Source organism: Onychostruthus taczanowskii, unplaced genomic scaffold (genome assembly GCF_017590055.1).
Source record: "Onychostruthus taczanowskii isolate IOZ18803 unplaced genomic scaffold, ASM1759005v1 scaffold7, whole genome shotgun sequence".
Taxonomy (NCBI): domain Eukaryota; kingdom Metazoa; phylum Chordata; class Aves; order Passeriformes; family Passeridae; genus Onychostruthus; species Onychostruthus taczanowskii.
This window is the reverse complement of record NW_024504786.1, coordinates 15,042,862-15,060,101: the sequence shown is the minus strand read 5'-3', so window position 1 is coordinate 15,060,101 and position 17,240 is coordinate 15,042,862. Positions and strand designations below refer to the sequence as shown.

The following is a 17,240-nucleotide window of genomic DNA, read 5'->3' as shown; positions in this document are numbered from 1 at the left end:
CACCACTGAGAGTCTCAGCCTTAGCAAGTTCATGTGCTGATGTGTGTGTTATCTCCCCCTCTCTGCTGAGGCCACTGCTTCCCAGCACCAGTGTTAGAGCAGCAGTGCCATCCCTCAGAGCTTCTGTGCCCTACCTGTGTCCTATTTCAGCCTCACTCCTGTCCTGCACCACAGCCCCAGGTGCACCAGCACGTACGGGCCATGCTTTGATATGATCATGCCTTGGTATGAATTAATTTCTTTGGGTTTAATGTTATCTTGGTGTAGTGCCTTAATCAGGATCGATTAGTGACCCAGAAAAGGAGAGAACCAGCACCAGAATAAACAGGAAGGTGCAGATATGTGCAGCCAAAAGCGAGAATGAATGGTGAAAAGGGAGATTTAAAGAGGAAGTGCAAAGAAGGTTTTTCTTCTGCTCCTGTCCCTGTGTCTTCAAGACTAAATTCATTCAAAATAGCAAAGCCAGTGAGCAATTATGCTTCTGCCACTTCTCCATGTAACTTCCTTCTCTCCACTGTATTTCCTCCTAAAAGGAGAGGACACTGACTGGTGCCTGGTGAAAAAACTGTTGAGTTTAGTCTTTTGTGTTTACATTTGAATGACTAGAGGTAGCCAAAGGAACCAGAAACAGTGTCATAGAAAAAATGAAAGAAAAACCTTCTAAGACACTATCTGTCAGGTGTTGTATATGCAAACTAGGTCACAAACACCCTGAAATGGGTCCTGAAGGCCCTTGCCAACAGGAGCTGCTGGAGAAGCCTTTTGTCAAAAGAGGATGAGGGATGTCCTTGGGGCATCTGCTGGATGTGTAAAGTGAGGGTGTTGGTTGTGTTCTGAGAACTGAAAATTCCACTGAAGGATACTACTAAGATCCTGTCAGCTCATTTCCTGGCCAGCACAGTCAGTAAAATGTTATTCCTTGGACTAAGCAATTTTCTGGGAGATAATAAAAATACTAAAACTAGAAATCAGTTTTTAAGAAGAAATTTCCCTAAAATATTGCAGAATGATTATTGATTTTTTTTTTTTTTTAGTATTTCTGATTATCAAAAAGAAAAACACACAGGCCAAAAATTTTTCTGTTTGGATGATTAGCACTGGAGGACAATACATCCAGGAACCAAATGCTGTTACCCTTGAAATGGTCCTACAAAAGGGCCTCTCCCCTAGAAAGTGATTTACGTGTGTGTGTGCTTCTATTTTTGTGATCTGGAATTAATTTCAGTTATTGAAAGCGTTGCCAAATGTGAAAAACAATTGTTTCTATTTATGTTTTCACTGACTTTTTGCTGGCATCTCTTCCCTCTTAACAGCAGTTCCGTTCTCCACCTAGATTTCAGACTGAACTTGAGAAGATGTAGGGGAAAGTTTGCTTGAATGTTAGGCCATTTAAATGAAAAGCATTTTTGCTAAACATTTCAGCCTTTTTAAAACACACTTTAAAGATGAATGAATACTTAATTGAAAGCCAGTTATTAACAGCCAACCAAAAATGCTTAATTTTGGCAACATTTTCCGGATTTGGGTGTGCTGAGCTGGAGTTTTACTTTGTGATGTGGAACAGTTGGTTGGACTGAAGCCACTCGGAAAGCATCACTTTCATTTCCTTGATGCAAATCTGCCAGTCTGTTTCTCAAAGCGGTGCTTAGTTAACGATGACATTTCAAAAAGCTCTTCCATGAAAGAGTGAGGGTGAATTTCTGTAGAATGGTATCTGCCTCTGAAAATAAGAAGTGCCTGTGTTTGTGTTTCCCTGAGCAGCCGTGCTGTACGGGCTGGACACGCTGACGGTGGTGGGCATCGCCTTCGCGGCGTTCGTGATCGGAGCCCTGCTGACCGGAGCGCTCTGGTTCATCTACTCGCGCACAGGTACCGCCGCGCGGGAGGAGGGCAGCCAGCCACCACTGCTCATCCTGGCCTTCTTCATTGCCTTGCTCTCCTTCTTACTCAGGAGTTTTCCAGCAGCTCCTCCCATGAGCCTCTACTGCATATCAGCCCAATGATACCCGCCCTTCCCTAAAGGGAGATGTTACGTGTTATGGTTTAAAATTTGCTTAAATAATTTTAAACACAAGTCTTGGAAACTCACCTGGGGCATGAGTAAAATTGAGTATTCCTGGCTTGTGTGTTATCATTAGTAACATCTCTGTATTTCAAATTTAGTTAATATTTCAGTTAATGGATCCCTTTTGGTCCCCATACTACTTGTAATTTTTTTTTTTTTTTTTTTTTTTTTTTTTTTTTTTTGCAGTTACTGCATTAGGCTGATGTGTACAAGACATGGGCTAACTGGTTAAGAGAATGCTTTATCTGAACAGACATATTCTGAGTATAACTAGACTTGAAAATTTTTCTTGGGCCTTGATTACATAGAATTTTTATCACAATTATTTAATCCTTCGTTCTTCGATTACTATTTTCAATTGCTAGAAGTAACGTGTAATCTTAATTGTGTGCAACCAAATACTTAGGAATGTGTCTGAATTGGTGCAGCTTCTAATCACAGGTAATCTTCCAGTGTCTCAGAATTTTTTTCCCATGCTAAACTAAATTAGCAAAAATAGAATACTGTATTGAATAAAGAAGGTGTTTGGGGAGCTTTCTGTTGCATGGCCCAGACAATGATGGGACACTGGTGGAGCCTTGATTTCCAGCATGTGACCTTGGCTGCTTGTGGACTATGGGGTATCTCAGGATCCTTAGAGTATACTGGGCTCCCAGCTACTTCCACTTTTGACCTCACGAGAGCACCCTACCAAGATCTGGGAGGTGGGAAAAATGTGAGGTCAATTACTCCAAGCCTGTGCAGCTCTAGAGCACTGAAATTTGCCTGTTGCCCACTGCAGGGTTTTGGTTTGGGGTTTTTTTTTTTTTTTTCTGGCATCTGAAACCTCATGGAAGCTATTTAGGAGTGAGAATCCAGCCCTGTTGGGTTACAGCTTCTGTAAATATTATGACCTAGAAGCTTATGTTAATTTGGAAATAAAAACTATGGCATTTTTTCCAGCTGGCAGTGCAACAATTTTTGTATAAGCAGTTTAATACTTCTCAGTGCATCAGCTGTGTATGAAACTTGTTTGGAACTGAAGCAAACATGGAAGATTTAAAGGTTGTGATAATATGTATAAATTGTATAATTCTATCTCATATAAGTACTGAAACATTGTGGAAGAAAAGTAAGTGCTATTTCAGTGAGTAAGTGGGAAGTTAAGTAATTCCCATATCGGTAACTTTTATTAACAAAAAAAAAAATGAACTAATTGTTTAATTAATACCTTTGGTCCTGCATTTGTGGAACTTCAATCTGTATTCACATACAGAACCATCTATAGATACGTTGTGGGTCAGTACTCAAGGAACACTGGGAAGCCAACATGATAAACCCTTCAGCAGCAGTGGAACTTGGACCAATCCTGTTAAAAGAATTCTATTAGTGAAGTACATCAGTCATGGTGACCACATACAATTAGTGGAGAGGGCAGCTGCTCTGGCTTTGTGCTTGAGAGATGAAAATAAGTGGAGAAAAAGGTCAGACAAAAAGTAATGAATATAAGAAAGAAAGGGGACACTGTAACTCATCAGATTAAAGAATCACAGAAATTATAAAAAATATCTAGGAGGTTTTCTGGTTCAGATTTTCAAAGGATTCTGAAAGTGCACCTATGTTCCTGTGCACGTGATTTTTCACTGTGTGTAACGTCTTGAATCTGCAAAGCATAACTTGCAGCAGACTGCAGCAAAGGCTCTGGCAGGCACAGCCTCTTAGAGGACAACTGCTGTGGCAGACAAGATAATCCAGCTCCAGTGGAAACATTTTAGAGCTTGCCTGCAGGCTTTTATTAACTTGAGGAGGGGAAGAAAAAAAGGTAATCCAAATTTCATCTACAGAGTGGCTGTCTTTTGCCATTAGAGAATTTATGCATTGCTGAATCGTGTTCTGAAATGGCATCTTTTGTTGTAAGTAGTACTGGGTTTCCAACACATGGTTTAGACGAAAGGTTGGAAAATATGAGTTCATTCTAAAACTGTTTTGCTGATACTCAGAGCACAGATAAAAGCTACTGCTGGTAGAGAATGGCAGCTTGGGATGTGTGAAGTAAGTTATTTTTGTTGCTGTAGTGCTATGTGCAATGCAGCAAAAGGTCACCTTTTTGCCAGTAGTAAGATTTGCTGGTACAGTTTTATTAGTGTGTCTCTGCTGCCAACAAAGAAAGTGTTATGTGAATGAGCTCTTTTGTTTGTCTTGATAGGCCATTGGCATTAAAACCTCAAGCAAGTGATAGCAGAAAGGAACTACAAAATATGTAGAATTGTATCTCCAGATATTGAGCAACGATTGTTGTGTTGTCATGTAAGGCTTTTGCTAATTTCAGTCATGAAAAATTTCTGCCAAAGCATCACAGCTGTGCTTTAGAAAATCCTAGATTTTCTGTAGCAATTCAACATGGAGTAGAGATGTCCTATGATACACAGGTAGTAAGAGAAGAGAGAGGGAAAGCTAATATCAAAACAACGGAGGAGGAATTCTAGCTGACTTGTCTGCAAAAAGACTCAGTACTTTTGATCCTTTCTCTAGTCAGTTAAAGGGCCTGAAAGGTGTTGGTGCTGCCTGGAGAGCACCCAAGAACTAAGGGAAATACCAGACATATGCCACAATTAACCTCATTTATCTGGGGGCCTTGTAAAGAAGCAAAAATTTTGCAGTGTGCATGAATGCAGAAACTCTTCATAATTTAATCATATAAATATGTATCAATGTAATACATGTCTTAGTAGGGTTCATTGAGTATGTTTAGGAGAGACAGGCACAAGCCTGATTAGTTAATGAGACCGTTAAACCTTGTAAAGCGTGTTAAAGAAAACATCCGTGCCTGCGTTCTCTAAGGAAGTGCGCTTCCCTTCTTCAGGCCGTGCTGCGAATTAAGAGGATAAAGTGTTCCAAAATCTGAGAAGTTAAAAGTGTCCCCTCCTCCCCCACTTCTCCCTTTTTTATGAGATCTGATTTAAAGTAAACTGACATAGCAACCAATTATATTTGGCAAATGGAGATAGAAAAGCAAACATTCAGACTTCCTGGACAGGGAGTACAACTGGCAGCTTTCCTAAGCGTGAATAATAAAGTGCATGTTGTCGCGTTCAGATGGGTAAAAGCTTGTTTACTGTCAATAGATGAGATGTGTCCATTCTGAGCAGTTTGGGTTCAGTAACATGAGATACATGAAGCTGTTTATATGAAAAAGACAGATGGAGAATGCCTCTTCAGTGATTGTTTACATTTCTTTACATCCTTTTCTTGAATACTCTTTTAAAAAAAAGTTTGCTACGGTTTAGCTAGGTGTTGAGGAAATAAAATACAGGAAAAATCAGCCAGTCCAGATGTAGTTGCTAGGCTGTGTGTTCATAACATCACTGTGATTTGGATTTTCTTTTTTCTTGAGACTATTGAGGGAGCATTTGTTATTGTTCAAGAAGTGATTGTGGTGCATCAGAGCTGCTGATGTGCTCTAGAAATGATGTGCTGCAGAGGCCATTACAGTGGAAGGAAGGAGCCTACCAACACAAAGAGAGGGGAGGATGCCTCCCAGGACACTTTCCAGAGGACCAGGAGAAGAGAGTGAGCCATTGGGCTTGCTGGGGACTGTGGCACTGCACTTTTGCTTTACCATAAAATAAAAACAACGTGTGTTTGGTTATAAATGAATTTATGTTTAAATGCCTACAGATTGTATTGATGTGCTGAGGCTGACCACAGCTGTGTGTAACCAGCAGAGTTGCAGGGAGAGGAGGGGGCCGGGGGCCTTGCCGGGGGAGCCCGTGGCTGCCCTTCCTCTGCTGCCTGGGCGGCTTCTGCGGTGGGGCTGGGGGTCTGCAGCCCCCTCGCTGCTTTCTGGTGTTTGTCTTCACTTGTTTAGTTTTAATGAAAGGGAGTTTGCTTATCGCTGCCTTTATAAATATATCCTGTAGTACAAAAGGAAGGAAAACATGTACACAAACAACGGGAGGAGAAGGGAGCAAGTCAGGAGGGGAAGAAACATCCAAACAAGGCGTATGAAAGCTGTACAGCACGATGACACATACTTTGATTTGATACTGTTTATTCTGGGGGGTTACAAAGCCATTTCCAAAGTTAAAGCTGAAACTTGATTTTTTTGCAGATGACTGGGGGTAGATTCTGATCTACTGCCTGTGAGCAGAAATCCACAGCTCGTGTATGAGCTAAGACAGTTATTTCTTACACTGGGAAAAACAGACTTAAAATCTGCTCACTAGAGTAAAATGCTGGACTGAATGCTGCATATAAAAACAAGATCTTCACCTTCTTTTAAAAAGTTTATTTGGCCTCCTTGGCAGTGTGGTTTAGTAGTTTAGTTTGTTGGGTTTTGTGTCCTGTCCTGCCCCTTCTTTCCTCCCCATTCCTAAACCAGTGGGGTGTAAGGCAAGAGCTGTGTGTTGTGGGGCCTTAAGTGCACTTCAGCTGTGGCTGTGGCTTGAGCTAGCAGCACATCTGCTGGTCTCCATTGCACAGAGCACTTGCAACCTCTGTTGTGAGAAATCCTTAGACCTCCCTTGTTTGTTTGCAGCACCTCTGAGTACTGAGCAGCCTGCAGAAGGATATTTTGTGGCCTGAGACACAAAGCGTTAAAGGCGCATTTCCTCTGCAGCCGCATTCCGAGAAGCTCGGACTCTGGCAGCTGGGCAGCAGCACACAGGGCACGGGGATGTGCCAGAGCAGCTCCTGTGGGAGGAAGCTGGCTCGTCCTTGCACTGTAACCCTCTGGATGCAGGCTGTGCCTCCAGCCTTCAGCCTGTCACTAAAGCAGTCACATGGAAGAAAAATTGGAGTGTGCAAACCTGACCCACAGCATCAGATTCTGGATAACATAGGATAATGTGGAGCAGGAGAGCTGTGTCACCACAAGCTCATGAGGCAGGAGATGTACTAGCCTCTGATTTTTCCTTATTGCTCTGCCCATGATTCCACAAATCATTTCTGTCTTGCTCCTTTTCTGGGAAAGCAGCTGTGCTGGTGCTGGCTGCCATGGCAGGTCTGCAGCTCAGGCAGCAGCAGTGTGCCTGTTACTGCACTGAGATCACAGGTTCACATGCTGGAGATGAGCTCAAGGGAGGGGGCAGCTACAGTGCACATTATGTAAACTTAAGCCTTGCCATCTGTTTTGAAGAGACTATTTTGTAATATTTCTAAGGTTACAGACTTGAGCACTGTAACTTTAAAAATGCCACAGTTATGGTTTCCTATGTGGCCTGATTATGATCTTTCAGGCATTACATGGCACAATTTATTACTTTCGTGCTTAGTTGACAGCTGGATTTTTCCTTTCAATCCCAGCCACAGGTGCAGAACGGTGTGAGGAGACTCCAAGTGCTTGACTTGGCAATCTAAATAGTGAAGGGGTTTTAATTTATTGTCAGTAAACAGTTAACAATAAATGGTGAGACATGCTCTCACTACAGGTTCTAAGCACTGCACATACTGTGGTAGCTATAGGAAAACTTCCTGCATGTTGTATTAGGAGTAAATCAAGTCAAGCTTTCAGGATAGCCTGTTGTTTTTCTACACGACAAAAATGGCTGTGTCTCAGGATATGTGGTATCCAGCTGATTGAAGAAGATTGTTTTAAGCTACACTTTTAGTAAATATGCTGCTCTATAAACTGGCATTAAAACTAAATCCTACATTTCCTGGTCTTTTTCCTGGAAACAGCAAAGCTGTGAAGTGTCTGAGTTGTGTAAAAGGACCCATTTTGAGTGACAGCTGACAACAGAAGATAGACAATGTTGATCTTGGCAGTTTCCATCAGCTGCTTGTAAAATCTCAAGGAAACAGCACTGTATTTTCCCCATGTACACAACAATGCTTAGGTGCCAAAGTCTAGTAACATTTTCAGAGATACTCCAATTAAGGTCTGTTACCCAATATGTTAATTGCATGGGAAAACAAACCACCAGAAGAGGAAGACTGGGAAGAAATGGATTGTTGTTTTCTGTGACAAGATTTTCAGTTTCCCTTCTCCTGACCCCACTTTTTCTCTTGCCTGTCCCTCAGGGGAGACAGCGGGAAGGCAGCAGGTCCCTACATCGCCGCCAGCCTCCGAGAACAGCAGTGCAGCGCACAGCATCGGCAGCACACAGAGCACCCCCTGCTCCAGCAGCAGTGCCACCTAACCCGGGGACACAGCCGAGGAGCAGCACAGGACTGTGTGGGGACATCGGACAGCAGCTTCTTAACGTTGAAAGGATTGGTTTGGTTGCTTCTGAAAAAGATGAGGAGGGATTTTTTTACAGGAAAAAAAAACCTGACTGATTTTGTTTTGGGGAAGCCACTGTGTGTGTGAGTGTGTGTATGAGCACACAATGCATGAGTGAACACAGCCTGTTGGATCTTGTTAGCATGTTATGCTGCGTGTGACAAAGCTACTAATTTTACAGTACTGCAACCTGTTCTAGGGGTCTGTGGGCCCTCAATGTGAAATCTATGCCAGTTTGGAAAAATGCTGCTTTGTCTATATGATTTTTTTCCTTTCCCTGAACCTTATCATTGACACAAGGTATTCATTAAGGGAATTCAGCTATAGAATCACAGAATGGTTTGGGTTGGAAGAGACCTTAAAGATGATCTAGTTCCAACCCTCCTGCCATGGGCAGGGACACCTTCCACTAGACCAGGTTGCTCAAGCCCCATCCAATGTGCCTTTGAATACTGCTAGAGATGGGATATCCACAACTTTGCTGGGCAATCTGTTCAGTTCCTCACCACCCTCACAGTAAAGAGTTTTTTCCTAATGTCTAATCTAAACCTGCCCTCTTTCAGTTTAAAGCCATTACTCCTTGTCCTATCACTACATAAGATAAGAAGAACAAAGATTATCTTAGGTCAAAGGATTTCTCTTTTTCTGAGCAAGAAAGCATCAATGTCAGATCTCCCTGGTAAATAACATTTTATTATTCAGCTACATTTAGCCTGTTTTGAATAATCTTTGTTTTTTCAGCTTACAGCTACAGCATCTCATTTGCTTTCCTGTTGTGTTTGCAGCTTCAGATTTGTTCCATGCATTTTTGTTATAATAGTCATTGATTTGGTAATTGGAAAAGAGCACACTCTAACATTCCCTCTCTTGTTTTATGGGCCAAAGCTCTTTTATAAGAGGTTTTTTGATCTGCTATACCAAATACAGGCACACACAAAAATTAAGACAAAGAATGGTCTTGTGCACTAACATAGATGGGTGTGTACCTTTAATGGCAATGTCTTCATGAAAATAGATATATATCGAGATATACACAGCCTAATCAGTTTACCAATTGGAAATTAGTACAGCATTCCTTCCATACATGAACATATAATCCATAAATACATATATATATATATATAAAGTTAAAAACTGTATTTTCAGTTTATAATAGGTAGATAGATGAGCTAAAGAAGTTGATTTGGTTCTAATCTTTTAGCTAGCCTAAATTCTCTTGGAAATAAGAGATGAGTTTGAGGGCACGAGGAATGTACAATTAGTGCCTGTTGTTTGCTATTCTCTGAAAAAAGTTGTGCAGTTGTTTGTGTCAAATTGTTGTATGAATGTTATGATTGGATGGTCCCAAAGTAGTATCAGAATATGGAAATGGAAGAAGGGTACTAATTGTCACTATTTTTAGTGTCATTGCCTTATCTTCACCTTCAGATTGATGCAAAATGAAAAGCAAAAAATGACACTTTTAACATATAATTGTTTGACTGTTACTTGCCACTTTGTAATGTGTTCTACTGATCCTTCTTTGAGGAAGAGAGAGCATTGTTTTCCTCTAAAAATGAGATTAATAACTTTCATTCGTTGTAGTGAAGGTTACCTGTGTTCTACAAGAGAGGAAGGGACTTCATTACACTCGAGTGATAGTCTGCTCTGAAGTCTGTGCTGCAGATTTTTTGCTGATTCTACACTTGTGCCTTGCTGATGCCAGGATGGTCCAAGTGCAGCACAGGTGAAGATTTAAGTGCCCAGGATCAGGCAGAGTGTTACTCACTTTAAATCCAATCTGTTACCAAGCCTGCAAACACCTATGCAAACGGGTAACCGCTCGCCTTGTCCTCACCGTTGGAAGCTCTGAACCAGGGCTGGTCTCAGCGTCCGTGCAGGCAGGGGGGCCTGAGAGTTACACATGCAGAACTGTTTGATGCTACAGCCTGGGAGCAGTGCTGGTGACTGGACAGGTGTCATGTAAGCGTGGTTACCCCGTGCAGGAGGGTGTGCAGGACTGGCTCTGCTCCGAGCCGTCGGGAGGATGAATGTGCTGCCTGTGTGGTTGAAAAGAAAGCGCTTTGCCTAACCTTCAGCAGAATGTATTGTTAAAGCATATTCTATGTGTAAAGTCTTTAAAGATGTCTTCAAAGAAGACTAGAGTCTTTAACTTCAATCATAGCTATATTTTACTACATTAAATTTCTGTATAAAGATATATTTAAATGTTTTAGATAAATGTAAGTTACTCTATATGAAATGTTTAATTTCAATTACTGTGAAATTTACATATTTTGTAAATTCCTTTCCCCATTTTAACCCTTTCCTTCCTCAGATATTTTATTAAGTAGTTTCTCATAGGAAGTGTTAGATTTGGTTGTTGGGATGGACAGGTTGAAAAATTCTGTGTAAAATAGATAATTGTATATTTTTGAGAGAAACATGCTGCATTATCAATCTTTTTATCAAAAATGAGATTCAATTTTAGAATAATTTTCAGATTTCTATATACCATTGGATAAACCAAAAATATATAAAGGTCAAATATTTGATTTGTTGACTTGTGTGTGAAATACAATTTAAATTAACTGAACTTGGTATACTCAGCTATTTAATTCAGCAATTTTAATACAACTGAGTTAATTGTGTGTTGGAGTTTACCAAAATGGCACATGACTGCTTAGCAGATGGAAGAGTCATTTCTGCTTCAATAAAGAGAGAGAACCAAACCCAAGCATTCCCAGGGAATAACTTTATAACAGAATTGTGTAGTGCTTTGCAGCAGCTGTTAAGCTGCCCTCAGCTCAGAGCCTGATACACCTCCAGTCTCTGGTTTTGTAGCAGCCATCTGTCACCACTGCCGGTCTCTGTGTGTGGTGTGGCAGCTCCTGAACGCTGAGGCACTGATTCCCACCTCTGCCCCACGGGGTTTCAGCACGCTGGACTCACATGGCAGAGCCCTGTGGGGCCAGAAGGCCAGGGAGACTCAGGAGTCCCAGCAGGGGTTTGGATGGATGGAGTCAGTGGTTAATTTCAGCATGATGGAATCAACTGCAAAGGAACTTCTTATGTAAGATTGGGAGGATTGGGCTTAAAATGGACACCTTGTGCCTGTAAAAGCTATTAGTAGGATACTTAAACTCCCAAGTAGATTGCTTGTTCTGTCATGTGTTGTCTAATCACTAACTCTAACCTTCTACATTATTTTGTTTTGGACATTACTACATTTGTGTTTCAAGAGATCAGATCTTTCTGTGTTAGGCTATTTTTGTAGGATTTTCCACATGAAAATGGATTTTGCAAAATGTCTGTAGATGTTGATGATTGTAACCTTGTCCCTGCTCTTTCCTAACCATTCCTCTCGTGTATGTTCTTTCTTTTATGTATATCTACCTCATGCTTCACAAGAAGACTGTACTGTTGGTTGTGCTGGCAGCCCTTCATGTGAGGTGACTGTTGTGCCCTGTTGTTGTTTGTCATTCATTGGGATGTTCACAGCATTATCAGATCTTTGCTGCCGTGTCCTGACTGTTCAAACACAATATTCTCACCTTTGAATAAAAAAGTATTTTTCTGTTAGATGAAAATGCCAAATCAAAGAATGGAAGAAATTTACTTGCTAAAACCTGTGGCCAGTCTGAACACCCCATTTGTATTTCATATAGCACTCAGTATTTCAGAGCCTTGTGGAAATGCATAGTTGTACAGTTTTGATAACCACAGTGTCATGTCATCTTAGTCTCTTGTGCATAATAAAGTATATATCAATTTATTAATAATTGATGTCATGCTTCATTTAAGTCTGTCTCATGTCCCATAAATTTCAGTGGGAATTGTGTGCAGGATTTGATTTTGTGTATCCACTTCTGAAGTCTTTCATCCATTGGCTTTGTTTGATTACTCAGTATCATGGCTTCTTGCAGAAACCAGTAGATATGTTTAGTTGAATGCTGCTGGTTTTCACTCAAAGTTGAAGTGCACAGTTCTGATCCTGTGGGCATTTAGTTGTTGCATGTCAAGACACAGCCTCAGTCGAATTCTGCAGAAAGCCTGGCTTGAGCACAGTGAAGCCCATGGCTCTGCAGCAGCAGAGTGCTGCTGGCTTGCACCTGTGACTGCAGCTACACTGGAGACATGTGAGCAGGACTGTTTTCATCACTGAATGGTCTTCCTGTGCAGGAGCAGATAGTTTTGCTGTGCATCAGCAGGACAAGAATTTGGGTTTACTATCCTGCTTTCTAATTTGTTTCTTGTATTTTTTGTTCAGAATATTCTTTATGGGCACTTGGGAGCAGCCTTAGTGGTTTTTCCCCGGGTTATTCAGATGTTGTAGTTATTGACTCACAAAAGGGAGTTCCTTAATAAGGGGATCTAAAATGTTAAATGATCACTTTAAAAACCAAGATTCATTCACTACAGAAAAGGCTATTAATTAGAAGCAGTTCTAAGCTTATGTGTTGCCTATGACACAATTCACAGAAGTGCAATAGATTTATTGTTTCAGAACAACCATATTTCTGTTACTGCATCAAGATAATTCTGTTTTCCTGTGGAAATGAGCTCCATAGGGTGAACTCAGCTGAAAGTTGCTGTAGCTGCTGTTCCCTTTCTCCTGTAAGATTTATATTTTGATTGAAACATGGTGTGAAAGCATGATTAGTGTCTCATACGTGGAATTAATTTTAAAATGCAGTTATTAGCCAGTGAATTCTGATATATTTGCATAAGTATTTTTAGACAATAAGAGGTAAGAGTATTGCCATATTTCAGAGTAGATATCAGCGTTGTGCATATTTGTTCCCTCGAGCATTGTGAGCGAAGCAAATGTTTTGGACGGTCAAAAAATATCAGGTGCCAGTTTTGGGAAAAACACAATCCAGAGCTCTTCAAATTTAAACAGAATTAAATTTATCACATCATTCCTTCCAAGACAATATAAAAGGAAAAGGAGACAATATTTTGATAAATTTTCACAGCTGTCACTTTGTAATTGTAAAGCAGATATTTATGAGGCTGGAAGCCTGATTGCAGCGTGTGTTTTTGTAGAGTGTTCCCAAATCTCAGGCCCTGAACCTATCCTTGCCAACCTGCGTGTATTTGCACTCTGCAAAAGAAAGATCAAATTACATCCTTCACCTACCCCAAGAAGTTTACAGCTCAAATTGCAAATGTCTCTGTCGTTTGCTGGAAGGCCTCGGTGCCACTGCAGCCTGCCCAGAAGGTGATGTGGGCCCGGCTGGGCTGCTCACCCTGCTGTGCTGAGCTGCAGCTTTACTGTGTTTAGGAAAGTCTGAAAAGGAGTTGGTTTGTGGATAGATGAGGAGGATAAGCAGCACAAAAGTGTTACTCTTGCACTCTTGTTTAAATAACAGATTTTTTCCATCCAGTTTTGGCACATATATTTTGAGGAATTAGTTAAAAAATATTTGGGTGGAGGCTCTTTTCCTCTGTTACTGCTGCTTGTAAACTGCCGGCTCTGGTAAAGAACATACTGTAGAGACAAAAAATTAAATCAGTATTTTAAAAAACAAAATCTTGAGTATTAATCAGAGAAAGCTGATGGTATTTAACAATGTGTTAAGTGGCTCACCCTGCGCTCTGTTTTGTCAGTAAATTTTTTATGACATGCCTGCAAAATCACAGTGTAATCCCTGCAAGTGGCTATGGTTTTGCCAGTTCTCTAAGCATTTAAAGTCCAAATTTGCTTTGTAAATAGGGTGAAAGGATAAAAAAATTCTTAGTCTGTCCTTTATAGAACTAGGCATATCCCGTAGGCTTGTATGAGCTTGGGATGTAGCCTTTGCATTACGCAATATTTTTATTAGTTCATGATGCTAAAGTGATTAGTAACATTGGCTATCATTGAAAAATAAAATAAACAGGAAGATTTTAGAGGAGTATACATGCAGAGCATTCACAGCAGGAATATTTATGTTTTCACAAAATTCTTCGAGTGCCAAAACATGTCACAGAAAATTTAAATCACTGAAATAAAATAACATGAAGGAAGCAGTTAAGAAGTGTCTGGAAATGGGAGGCTGGAGACTCCTGCCACACTTCATCCCGAAAGGAGCTGGGTCTGGCAGACTTCCAGGGCTGCCATGCCCCCAGCGTGCCAAGGCAGGGGGGCTGGGATAGTGCCTGTCACTGGGATCTCCAGCTCACAGTGCTGGGCATCCAGGCGGGCATTACTCGTGCTGTTAACTCTGGGTACGGCTGTCCCTGTGTAACAGGCTGATTCAGACAAACCAGGTGTGTGTGTGTAAGCTAAGGGGATCTGTCTGGCTTTTGCACTGGGAAGAAGGGCCGTGAAATATGAAAGGCTTCAGCTGGAAGTCACCCTCTGCACTTGGGAGGGTCAGAGAGTGAGCTGAGCGTTCTTCTTGCAAGCAGGAGAAGAGGGACAGCACCACTCCTGTCTCTGGGAGCTCCTCTGCTGCTAAAAACTGACTCCAGGAGTTCAAAATAAAAATCCCCATCCTGAACAAGAACCAGCTCCTGTCTTTTCCCTGTGCAGCTCGCACAGGAGCAGCAGGATGGAGCAGGGGCCCCACCGCGGGTCTGGGTGCGACCTGCGGCCCTCGGGCGGGCTCCGAGTGGCCGTGCGGGCTCGGCACCGTCCCACGCGGGCTTGCAGTGGAGCTCAGCGAGGGGAGGCAGCTGGGGGCTGCGCGGCGGCCGTGGGCAAGGCCTCCTCAGGGGGGGAGCCGGCGGCTGCTGGGGTGTGGGTTTAAAGGAGGGCAGCCATGCCTGCCCGTGTGCCCAGGGGAGCGTGTGTGTCCCATGTGGGAGCAGCGGCAGAGCTGTTGGGACCCTTTTTGGACAGAGTTAAATGTCACTGTAGGTGAAAGATGCCTGTGGGCTTTGGGGAGTGGCTCACGTTTTTATCCTGATTGTTAACTTGCCGTCTCACTGGGGCATCGTGTGGGGAGCCATGAGGGCTCTGCAGCCCCGGGAGGATCTCCGCCGCAGGAGGCACCTGCACAGGCCGGGGCTCCGGGCACGAACGGGCCCGGCCCCACTCTTACTTTCAGTGGAAAGAAACCCAAGGGTGGGGTTTGGATGCCAGTCTCAAACCCCCTGTTAGAAGCACAGAAAGTGCTTGACAGGCAGCTCTGATGAGCAGGGCAGCACGGAACAAGCAGACCCACAAGCGCCAGGTGATGCAGGGTGTTGGAGGTGGGAAGATGGTCAGGCGAGAGAGGCGAGAGCAGGGACGGGATGGCAAACACGACGAAGGTGAGGCTGTTACTTTGATTTACATGTATTGAGATGGTTGTGCTCTCAGTCTGACGATGTGGGAAGGCAATGTTGATAATTAACAGTGAAAAAAGGAAAAAATCCATGATGAGGTTATTGTCAAGTTGGTTGACAGAGAAAGTTGGATGAATGCTGTGATTATGAGTGTTGCAGCATGACTTGTGCCGTCTTTCTCCAGAGAGGGCTGAGGGATGATTGCACTGGAAAGCACGTACCCCACTGACATGCTTTGTACCATTACAAAGCACGCCCATGTTTTTACTGGCAGCGCTTAGTGAACTTTTCTGTGACTTCCCTCAAGTGCGTGTCCCTGAAGTGAGTCATATTTTACTACATGCTAGACAACAAGGGTCTGTCATAAGCCAAGGGGCCTTGCCTGGGCCAGCTGCTGTCCCTGTGGGCTATGGAAAGCACAGGATGATCTGCTCTGAGGACAGAATAATTTCTTCTGCTTGGGTTGTGCCCATCACCTGAATCATGGCATCACCTACCAAGGAGGCCACATTTATATGGGGAACTTCACCAATCTAGCTTTGGCAAGGCATTGTGAATGGTTAATTTTGTTTCTGGTTTAATGGTAGGACTAGGGTTATGCCAAGCTGATTCCAGGTGATTTTTCTGTTGTTTGTTCTTGTGAACTTTTGTTTATTATATTGCTCTTCCATTACAAGATAAAAATGTATAAGATGTTGAAACTTAGACCTCATACTTTTAGAGTGCATGCCTTTTAATCAATATCTGGTTAAACAAGTGTGAGCCAAGACCAAATTTGCTGTTCTCTCATCTAGATGTTGTACGAAATCTTAATTGCAGTGTTTATTTGATTAACAACAAATAGTATGGTTCCATAGACCAGAGCTACATTTTATAGATTTCTCATGCTTTTACTGAACAAAAGCAAAACTGTTATATCAAAAACCAAAGTATTCACACAGTTATGTTTTCAGTATAAATTCACATGTATTTACAAACACACATCATTCCATTTAGCACTGGGTGAACTCAGGAAGGGAAAATTCCAACGTGTATTGGAGGCGAATGCACGTGGCCATGAGTAGTGCAAAAAGCACGTAGAATATGCAAGCCAGTTCTCTTGTGAGCAAGCAATTTACATCTGGAAGTTTTGACTCAGTTGTGCTGTCTTTCAAAGTCTTACAGGCCTGGCTTGCTTCAGGCAGTTAGGGGAGCCATCATCCTGTGCCTCCTGTGTGGTGGCTGGAGGAGGCAGCCCGTGGAGATGTGAGAAAAATCCCTCTCCTAACTGAGCACCTGCAGTGGGCCAGGATGAATCTGCAAAGGCAAATTCTCCAGAGGGCATTGCTCATGCTGGAAACGAACTCTTAAAAAACTGTGTGCTTCAATCTGAATGAACTCATCATTCTCAGACCTTATATGTGCTGGTGGTGCCAGTGTAGGAATATGACAGTACAGTTTTATTTTGGCACAATCAATAAAGGAAACAATTACATGGAAGGAGACTGGAGGAGATCAGGGTCACTGCCATAAAAGTGTGCAGCTTCTCTCTCTAGGACAGATGACTCCAGTGTTGCCACCTGCTTACAAACCTTTAAGATTTTTCACAACATGGAAAGAAACCAATGTGTGTAAAACTGGAGGCATTTGCCAGGACCCAGGTTCAATGCCACATTTGAAGAAAAAATAGTTTGTGTTATTCAGAGTCCATATTTCATTTTTAAAGCAAACTAAGGGCCAAATTCTTGCCTGATACCA

At 42.3% G+C, this 17,240-nt stretch overlaps 1 protein-coding gene across 1 annotated transcript in view; it reads left to right on the top strand.

The window, feature by feature from the left end:
- TGFBR3 (transforming growth factor beta receptor 3) overlaps window positions 1-12,025 on the top strand; it is a 111,507-nt gene extending 99,482 nt beyond the window's left edge. Inside the window, exons 16-17 of the mRNA XM_041421437.1 lie at window positions 1,762-1,869; window positions 8,066-12,025. Coding sequence (XP_041277371.1) covers window positions 1,762-1,869; window positions 8,066-8,184 — 227 coding nt within the window. The 3' untranslated portion in view covers window positions 8,185-12,025. The remainder of the gene's footprint in view (window positions 1-1,761; window positions 1,870-8,065) is intronic.
- The last annotated feature ends 5,215 nt before the right edge of the window (window positions 12,026-17,240 follow it).